At 39.0% G+C, this 10742-nt stretch overlaps 1 protein-coding gene across 2 annotated transcripts in view; it reads right to left on the bottom strand.

Annotated features, from left to right (window-relative positions):
- LOC138783493 (uncharacterized) overlaps positions 1 to 10742 on the bottom strand; it is a 58204-nt gene that overhangs the window by 21593 nt on the left and 25869 nt on the right. For both annotated transcript variants that reach the window (XM_069958262.1, XM_069958261.1), the window contains exons 8-10: positions 10239 to 10278; positions 6229 to 6387; positions 3408 to 3453 (exon numbers count right to left, since the gene is read on the bottom strand). In XM_069958262.1, the coding sequence (XP_069814363.1) occupies positions 3408 to 3453; positions 6229 to 6387; positions 10239 to 10278 (245 nt within the window). The remainder of the gene's footprint in view (positions 1 to 3407; positions 3454 to 6228; positions 6388 to 10238; positions 10279 to 10742) is intronic.

The raw sequence follows: 10742 nt of genomic DNA, 5'->3' as shown, positions 1-10742 counted from the left end.
TTTGAAACTACCAAAAATCCATTTGTTTTGGGGGGTTTTGTTCTGTTTTATGTTTCTGTATTTCCTGGTTGAGCAGATGTACTCAGTACTACAGGTTCCAGAATGCAATGCTTTCCCTCAACTGTTCAATCACAGTCCCCCACCCTGCCTATTCCCCGCCCAAAGCTGTTGCAGAACATCTAGGCTGTGTTCACACATTGCAGTTTCATTGCGTTCCTGAATTATTTAAAGTACTTTATAATTTCATTGTGGTTCACCCGCACAGCACGCTGTATTCTCTACCTGTAATGCTGATATTGAAATAAAGCAAAGAACTTTTTAAATATTTCCCCCCCCCCCTTCCACACACATATTATGATCAAGCATCTTTTATCTTTGAAGTTGATTCCCACAAAAAGGACTTTAACCCATATCTTATTAAGCCTTGTTTTTTGTGCAAGTGGGATTGGCAGTGTCGGCTCCTATCCTCTCTGCTGTTTAGCATTATCTAATTGTGTCACTGCATCATTTTTGTGCAGATACTGCAGTACTGCAATGGCACTCCAACATGTGTGAACACAGCCCTAATTTCTCTGTAGACTTTTGCACAGTCTATTAGTGAAGTTGGATTTCTATCAGCTACCAGTGTGGCAGAACCATACAGATCCAGTAATACAATGTATAGACACATCTATATAACTTTTAATGTACTTTTAATAGAAAACAAGTTTTTCTTATCTGGAGTTCCCCTTTAAGGGATTAGAAAAAAAAAAAAGGCTTCTAGACGTGCCAACATTGCTGGTCATTTCTTTAAAGCGGTTCTTTAAAGGACACTCCGCGTTTCCAAGGCTAGGTAAAAATGTGGGGTAGAGAGATCTTATATAATCCATTTGCTGACCACAAAACAAACAAAAGGGGACAAAATTAAAAAAAAATAATAATTTATTTCATACATCTCCAAGTGGAGACCAAAAGCCCACTCTCCACTGTGGCCCTAAAGGGCTGTCTGGACACACAGCAGGGCTCAAAAGGAAAGGGAGCATCCTGTGGCTTTGAGGATGCTAATTTTTCCTTGTAAAAGTTTCTGGCCTCAATTGACATTTATACAAGTCATAGAACAGTCAATTGGCCAGTTTTAAAAACTAAGGTGGGTGGGGGATAAATCAAGACAAGCGTACTTAAAATTAGGCCCTGCCCCCTTTTCTGGCCAAATTTACTAAGCAGCGTACTCCTCTTTAATGATTCAAGTCGGCTGCCAGACCCTGTGCAAAAAAAAAAAAAAAAAAAAAAAATCTTGATTTACGCCTGCGAGCAGGCAAAAATCATGATGAATGAGGCGCAGGAGGAGTACACGTCTCCTCCTTGGCTTGCCAGGCACCCCCCGTTTGCGGACAAGCAGGGGACACAGCAGGCGTACACCAGGGAGAAGGGGTGAATCTGCGTCTTCTCCCTGGCGTAAGTTTCATAAATGTCCCCGTAGATCTCTTAATGCAGTGTACCTCAACCAGAGGCTTCAAAACCACATGTGGCTGATGACCTCAAATGACCTTTTTCCCTGCATTCACTGGAATGCATTAACCACATTGATGCTACAAATACAGCAATGATCACGTTGGTCAGGGGTGTAATAATAAATAATGGCCTCTACATAAGAAAGGTAATCATACCCATGGTTACTAGCATAGACTAGGTCCCTAGCTATATATCAGTGGTTACAAACAGACCGTGTCAACAGGTATTATTAAAACAAGAATAAACAAACCCAATGATTTGGTGACCAGGTTAATCTCTCTGTCCTGCACACACTCTGCAACTGGGTATCTCCAGATTTAACTGCTGATTTATCGAAGAAATTTTCTGCTAGATCTGTATGTAGCCTACAGTTTAAGAAGGGTTTTGAGATGATGGGTCTAGTAGCTACCCAACATTTGCACAAGATGAATGATCTCAGATGCTTTAAGGGCATGTCTCACCTAGATTTTTTTTTTTACTGATTAGAGTGAGATACTAAAAACTTGTTCTTTTATTCTAATTTGTTGATATTTTCTGACATTTTTCAATTTTTGTACATGGGTATGGAAAGGGGGGGAGGGGCTGCCATCTTGCCCAAGAAGTTTTTAACAGCATTTAGTCACATGCTTTACAGCAAGACTCATGCTCTGTGACCTTTGAAGAAGAGGTAATTCCACAGGGAACCCCTATTGTCTCCTCTATCTACTGTAATGCTGTACAGATTAGTTTACAGTAGTCCCCTCTTTTCACAGAAACAGCTTAGGTTTAACCCCCAGTGGTGAGAATGCAAACTACGGGTATAAACCCACACACCGTATACGCAACGTATTTACTGATGCGATACGCAGCAAAAACGCAGCAGATTAGATCTAAATAACTGAACACAGCATCAAATCTGCACCATCAAATCTGCTGCGTATTTGTTGCGTATCTGCTGCGTATACGGTGTGTGGGTTTGTACCCTACAAGATATCAGGATTATTTAATAATTCAGAGAGAAAAGTGAAAAATTAGAAAAGGTGTCACCAAAAATTCCTAAAGTGTCACTGTCGTTAAAACTTTCAAAATCTAAATCAACAGTAGATGTGATATTAAGCAAGTTTGCAATTTACATCCATTATTATTATTTTTTTTTTAGTTAACATGGAAAACACGACACCTCCTGTTTTCTCAGAGAGTCAGAAAACAGGAAGTCCTATGTATCCCAGGCCATCTGAGTGCTTACAGAGTGAAGGCAGTCCTGTGACTGTTTTTTTCTCAAGGTCTTGAGACTAGACCTTGATTTGTGGTAAGTACAGCTTTGTCTTACAGCATCATATAAAAATAATAATGAATGTTTATTGCAAACTTGATGTATTTCACATCTAGTGTTGATATAGATTTTGAAAGTTATAACGACAGTGACACATTTAAACATAAAAAAATAATTTAAATAATAAGTCATTTTTAATTACACATTCCCTTCAATTGTCCAGTTGGTTATAAGCGGCATTTTTTATCTTTCTTTGCTTACTACCCAATAAATTTAAACATTTGTAGTGGGAGGGAGGAAATCATTTTTTCTTTTGGTTTTCTCCTTTTGGGTGATTTAGGTTGTAGAGTTTTAATAAAGTGTTTTACATGTCCTCCAATCAAATTTCATTGACATTTACTTTTGAGAAAAGTACCAAGTAAAAAAACAAAACAAAAGGTGAATTGTGAAAGGAAAAGCTTGATTCTCATCACTGCTGACATACAGTAGACTGGTTTGGTGGTTATAAAGTGAGCACACACTCTGCTAATACTTTCTATCTTTAAATGGTCCAATAAATTTATTATAAATGACTTACTGAAGTAACAGACAGAATGTGTTTGAAGGATATATTTGTACATACAAAACTATTAAGGAATTGTCTAATATCTCTGCTTGTATTTACCTTTCTGCTGCCCACTTTAGTCTTGCTTCATGTGCTGCCTTTAACTCTGAAAAACATAAGTAGAATGTGCTCGCTAACATGTTCTCTTGGTGCGTTTACACAGACAGGTTTATCTGACAGATTTTGGAAGCCAAAACCAGGAATGGATTTGAAAAGAGGAGAAATCTCAGTCTTTCCTTTTTGACCCGTTCCCAGTTTATGGTCTGTTCCTGGCTTTGGCTTCAAAAATCTGTCAGATAAATCTGCCTGTGTAAACACACCATTAGACAAAACAATTTACAATATGGTCAATGATATTAGGCAAAATACATAGGGGGAAACATGCTGTAAAGTAGAATTGGTTCAGTTGCCCCTAGCAACCAATCAGATTCCACCTTTCATTCCTCACCGATTCTACGGAAAATGAAAGGTGGAATCTGATTGGTTGCTAGGGGCAACTGAACCAATTTTACCGCTTTTAATCCATGATGTGTCCTGGGTCCATTCGGCAGGTGATGCAGTTATTACTGTCCTAAAAAACAACCTTTTAGACTTGCAGCCTGTGTCAAATTGGCGTGGCCTAGAATGTCTATGCCCGAGGCTTGCACAACCCCTCTGTCCCTCCTCTCCACCCTCATTACCATTACGAATGCTCCAGGAAGTATTTCTCGTAATCATCACTTGTCTCAATATTGTAAAGTTGCTTTAAAGTGTAACTATAAAATATTTTGACCAGTTTTAGTTAGCTTAGGTCATAAGAATTTTTGCAATATACATTAATAACCTAAAATGAACAGTTTTTTAAATACATGAAGCTGAAAGTCCCCTCTGAGCTCTCTTTGCCTTTGTGTTATTTCTGCATTCCTGCTGGACACGCCCCCCCCCAAAACCTCCTCCCCCTCTCCTAGCAGCACGTTCTCCCCCTTCCCCTCAGAGAGGTGGCTTAGCAGAGCTGAGGGTGTTGTGTGTGAGGAGCAGCGCAGGGGAGGAGCTGGATGGAGGGACAAGTACTCAGTGCTTCAACAAGGAGGGACATGCCAGCCATGACTCCAATGTACTGCATGAGGGAGAGTGGGTGAGTCACTAAGGGATTCACTATCAGATGTCTGCAGCAGGTGCCCCCACCTCCATGGCTGACATTATCCTACAGTGTTATGAGAGCAGATGACTATCTAATCCCACTGTGTGTGATACCATCTGCTGGGGCTCTGTATCTAATCTTACTGTGTGATACTGTATGTTGGGGCTCTGTGTGTGATACATCTGCTAAGGTGCTGATCAGTGGATGGAGGGAGTCAGCCAGGGAAATGCGGGAGGAGGCCGCGCCCACTTTTTATCAGCCAGATGAAAAGTTCATTTATTCTTCTGAGCCAAACAACTGGGGATATCTCAGAGAGCGCACACACTTTCAACATAGTTTAGGGCTCTTTTTAAAGGCTAACACTTGGGCTTTTTTGAGAATTTTTTGGCTACTTAAATTATAGTTACGCTTTAACAATCCAGCACATGTGCAGTGTTCAGACAAGTGGTATATAGGAGAAATCCTACCAGGGGCATTCCTAATGATGAAGAGGGCGGGGAGGAGGGATGAAGAGGTGGTGCAAGCCTAGGGCACAGACACTCTAGGTCATGCCAATTTGACACAGGGCTGCAAGTTTGAAAGTTGTTTTTTAGGACAATAACTGCATCATCTGCAGAACGGACCCCAGGACAGATTTTGGATTAAAAGCAGCTATCCGAAGGTACCAGTGGTTTGGGAGGCAGATTGTGGGTACAGAGTCGCTTTAACTTCAATACTTCCCTAGTAATTTATTTTTAGAGTGCCCTTGGTTACAAGTAAGCTGAAATTTTCTATAGTTACCAACCAAGCAAACAATTTTTATTTTGGAGATAGAAGAGATAAACACAATAGCCCCTTCACATCAGCCATAAGACTAAATACATTTCATACTGCCAATGCACTGTGCAATGGGAATGTATATGTATGTTTTCTGGATATATACATCCGTTCTGTTGTCGGATCAACAATCTTTTCATAAGTCTGCCTCAATGAGCTGAGTGCCAATAATACTGATCAATTCTATGCAACAGCTGTATATGCTATCTAATGATTGCATGCATAAGTGTCCTAGAGAAACTTATAAAGCGTAGTACAAAACCTCTCCGCAATAACAGGTTAAATGACCCAATCTCCCCCTTTTCCTATTTTACATATAAAAATATTTTAAAATTAAATAAATGAATAAAAAAAATTCATATTTGGTATTGTAGCATGCAAAATTGTCCGATCTATTAAAATATAACTATTTTTCCAACACAGTGAATATTGAAAAAAAAAATTAGGATTGCAGATTTTTTTTAATGATATAGCAGAGAAAAAAAAAAATCTAAAGTGCCCAGTTACACCAACATAGTGCAAATACCCCCCCCCCCCCCAAACAGCCCTGTAGATCAGTGATGGCTAACCTTTACACTCCAGCTGTTGTAAAACTACTATTCCCATCATGCATGGACAACCAAAGATATGGTTTTGGCTGCCCAGGTACCATGGGAGTTGTAGTTTTGCAACAGATGGAGTGTCAAGGTTAGCCATCACTGCTGTAGATGAAAAAAATAAAAGGGTTATGGCTCTTAGAGGGTGAGGAGGAACACTGCTTCAGTGTGACCTGGACATCTGTGCATTAATGGTCCTGAAGGGGTTAAAATAAAATGGCATGTTATGATGTATAATTCACCCAGGAATTACTGAACAAAGAGAAATGACATTTAACCAGGGACAACTCTAACCATAGATACAATCTCTTACTGTAGAAGAATGGTGCACTGATATTTGAAATCTTACCTAGAAATGAGAAAACACGTCTAAAAGGTTTAGTTTTTTCTTCAGTAACTTCAGGTTTGTCTTCAGTAGCTTTAGTTTTGTCACCTGTGTCGAAGAAGTCATCGCTTGTGAAGTCCACCTTCACCTCACTGTCTGGAGTGTAATACACTTTTGCAAGATCTATAAAAGGTTAATCATTAAACATGATGTTATATTAAGTACTAACAAAATACAGGAGGTGATGCAAGATCATAAAACTTGAAGAGAATTTTCCGGTTTTAGAAACTAAAGTTTAATTTTAAATAAAACTGTGAGGAGTGTATATCGGTCGTGGTCTGAATGCAGAGAGCCCCGCTGAATGTTAGAACGAAGGGGCTGCCGTATTAGCAGTCTACAGAATTCAGCTCCCTGTAGCAGAGATGAAGGGACAGAGCGTGCGCTCCCGCACGGCAGCACCTTCCTTCTATCTATCGGTGGGGTTCTCAGCAGCCAAACCCTGATGTGACAGCATGACCTCTTGGACATGTCAGAAGTTTTTTAAAATAGTATAGTGATAAGGGTTCGCTGGACCTCACTCAATGTACATGGAGAAACACCTACTTCGAGTGCACTACTGTCTCAGCGCTAGGAGAAGAGTATTGGATAACAAAAATTAGAAAAGTAGTAGGCCACCAAGAAGAAGGTGGGATAGCCTATATGGAATAATAATCTGTGTAAGATAGTGTGTAATGTATGATCATATGTTGGAGAACAATCAAATACGGGATATATATTAAAATAGGTCTAGATTATAATTATAATAGTATAGACCATGTATACAAGAGAGATCTAAATAATACTAAATATTTAATATAATCACAAAAAATTCATGGATTGGTAAAACAATGTCTACACAAGCATTTCTATAAAAACAAATTTATCAAGATCAAGTCATAATAAAATAATAATAATAATAATAATAAAAATAAAAATGAAAAATGAAAAGTGAAAAAAAAAAAAAAAAGATAAAAAATGAAAAAATAAAATGTGGGAAGTCTGAAAGAATTTAGGATAGATGAAAAATATTGGTTAAAAGGTAAGATATATAAATATATAAATAATATCAATATTATCAATATGAGCCTAGTGGACTTCGGCTGCGCCGGGCCCAGCGCAGTCGGTCAACATAAATGAGTGATCCCGAATCTCTATACCGTATGCTGATAATTATCGGCAAGATAGCATTGTCATAATCTCCACTGTGTAATAATAAATACAGTCTATCTCGTAAGTTCTCTGTACTTTATAAGTTGTTGTTGCAGTAGTTCAGATATGGCTCCGTAATATTATGATGTTATGATACGTGCCGTGGTCTTTATCGGATGTCTTATAGCTATGATTTACAATCATATAGAATAGCTTGGAACAATGGTGGTGGAGTAGTCCACCCCTCACCCTTCTGAAGACGGCTGTCGTAGACCGATAGATGGACTTGGTCTCCCTGAGGTCTGGGTTTTCGTGCTCTGGAATGGCACGATATTGTAGCACGTCTGGGGTGTCTTCTGAGATGTTGCGGCGTCCGCGTGTTGGTGAGCGCGCGCTCTTTCAAACTGATGTTTGGAATAGGTGCAGTGTGGAATAGGTGCCGTGGAGAGTGTGGCTACGGTTCGGGATTTTTAAAAGGCTCTGTTATCCTTAAAACTTGGGACGCGTTTCAGGAGGGCTGCTCGCTCCTTTCTTCAGCAAAAGATTCTTCAGCAAAAGATAGTTATCCAAAAAAATCTTTTGCTGAAGAAAGGAGCGAGCAGCCCTCCTGAAACGCGTCCCAAGTTTTAAGGATAACAGAGCCTTTTAAAAATCCCGAACCGTAGCCACACTCTCCACGGCACCTATTCCAAACATCAGTTTGAAAAAGCGCGCGCTCACCAACACGCGGACGCCGCAACATCTCAGAAGACACCCCAGACGTGCTACAATATCGTGCCATTCCAGAGCACGAAAACCCAGACCTCAGGGAGACCAAGTCCATCTATCGGTCTACGAGAGCCGTCTTCAGAAGGGTGAGGGGTGGACTACTCCACCACCATTGTTCCAAGCTATTCTATATGATTGTAAATCATAGCTATAAGACATCCGATAAAGACCACGGCCCGTATCATAACATCATAATATTACGGAGCCATATCATTACGGAGCCATATCTGAACTACTGCAACAACAACTTATAAAGTACAGAGAACTTACGAGATAGACTGTATTAATTATTACACAGTGGAGATTATGACAATGCTATCTTGCCGATAATTATCAGCATACGGTATAGAGATTCGGGATCACTCATTTATGTTGACCGACTGCGCTGGGCCCGGCGCAGCCGAAGTCCACTAGGCTCATATTGATAATATTGATATTATTTATATATTTATATATCTTACCTTTTAACCAATATTTTTCATCTATCCTAAATTCTTTCAGACTTCCCACATTTTATTTTTTCATTTTTTATCTTTTTTTTTTCCACTTTTCATTTTTCGTTTTTTATTTTTATTATTTTTTTTTTTATTATTATGACTTGATCTTGATAAATTTATGTTTTTATAGAAATGCTTGTGTAGACATTGTTTTACCAATCCATGAATTTTTTGTGATATATTAAATATTTAGATCTCTCTTGTATACATGGTCTATACTATTATAATTATAATCTAGACCTATTTTAATATATATCCCGTATTTGATTGTTCTCCAACATATGATCATACATTACACACTATCTTACACAGATTATTATTCCATATAGGCTATCCCACCTTCTTCTGGAGCGCCTACTACTTTTCTAGTTTTTTAAAATAGTAGTTACACTTTAAAGAGGTTGTCTGACCATTAAACCTCATTCACGATTTAAAAAAAAAATAAAAAAAAATAGGGAATAGATGGTTAACATCAGAGGTTTTGGCTGTTGGGACCACAGAGATCCCGAAAGCAGGGTCCAGTCTCCTTTTGGAATTGGGCAGCAGTAACATGTGCATACTATTGTCCAATTCAATATCATTGGGCACTGCAAGACATAGCCATGAACAGGATAGGAATCAATACTAGATTAGTGGAGGTCAGACACCCAGCACATCTGACAATTAGCTGCTTCAAGAAGGCTCCATGCCAAGTACTGCAAGACTGTCCCGATTACATCAATGGGTCACAGCTGCAGGGGTGCAGTTTCCACAATATGAGCATGATATGAGCCTGTTGAAGCGCAGTGGCGTGAAACGATCGTAGCTCTTCTATTGGAAAGCACTGTTACATGTTTGTGATCTGCCGTGTGGAATAAAGTGTCTTTTGATACATTACCTCTCCACAATCCCCAGTATTCTCTTTGCTTCTCTAATCTGAGCAACCTGTCATTTCAGAAACCAGCTTTGAAGTTGCAACAGCGGCTGCATAGAGAAGCAAAGAGAACACCAGGTTGCGGAGAAGTAATGTATGAACTTTATTATTTTCTGTACACATTCATCAGCCATTGGCTGTGCATTACTATTACACGTAGTGGTGCACAGTCAGCGGCCAATGATTTTAGGTCAGGACCAAAATACACGATCGGCGGATGATCGTTCTCATTGGCAGATCGTTGTCTTTATTGCATGGAGCAATTATCTGCCAAATTGGCCTGATGTGGCAGATTATTGTTCCATGTAATAAGGCCCTTAGGGAGCCTTTACACACAGATTTATCTGTCACATTTTTGAAGCCCAAGTCAGGAATGGATCAGAAATGAGGAGAAATGTCAATCTTTCCTTTACGACCTGTTCCCTGAGTATAGTCTGTTCCTGGCTTTGGCTTAAAAAAATCTGTCAGTTAAATCTCTCTGTGTAAACGCACTATTAGAGGGGAGGATGTTTATTCTCCAGAAGTAAATGACGATTACCATTTAATGACTAAAAGCACAGAACTTGACAACATGAAGCACTGATACCCAAAGTACATCAGAATTAAATTGCATAACTTTTATTATGTTTTCATATACACATTCACAAACCACCCAATACAATACTCACCAGAAATGAAAGTCCCCTGACTGTCTATGTTATCCATAACCTATAAGAAAAAAAGGAAATAAATATTCTGCACAGTGATAAAGTAAAAATGCTGCATCTAAACAATGTTTGCTTATAAAGGCACAACACAACTATAAAGTGGAAAGAGAAAATGTAAAGCTGATACAGTAAATGGTGATCTAAAAATTGCCTTATTCCATATCAGTATAACAATATACAATGCCAGTATAAAGCACTCTAAACAGGCTAAAAGGGGGGAAAACCCTATGTGCCCTTAGTTTCTAAGTCAAAAAATGTAGGGGCTCAATTTGAAAATCAAGATGATACATATAAAGGGGGACTTTTTATTTAAAGACTGGTGTACTTGTACGCCAGTCTTAAAGCTCTGTCCCCTTTCCCCCAGTCAGATTTTCTAAGAGGCACACGTCTTAGCTCCTGGCACAAGCATTGCAGAAAAAAAAATCTACACCAGCTAGGGAGAAGGTTTAGATTTGTATCATGATT

The sequence above is a fragment of the Dendropsophus ebraccatus genome, chromosome 2 (assembly GCF_027789765.1).
Source record: "Dendropsophus ebraccatus isolate aDenEbr1 chromosome 2, aDenEbr1.pat, whole genome shotgun sequence".
NCBI classification, from domain to species: Eukaryota; Metazoa; Chordata; class Amphibia; order Anura; family Hylidae; genus Dendropsophus; species Dendropsophus ebraccatus.
This window is presented reverse-complemented; position numbering and strand designations above follow the sequence as displayed.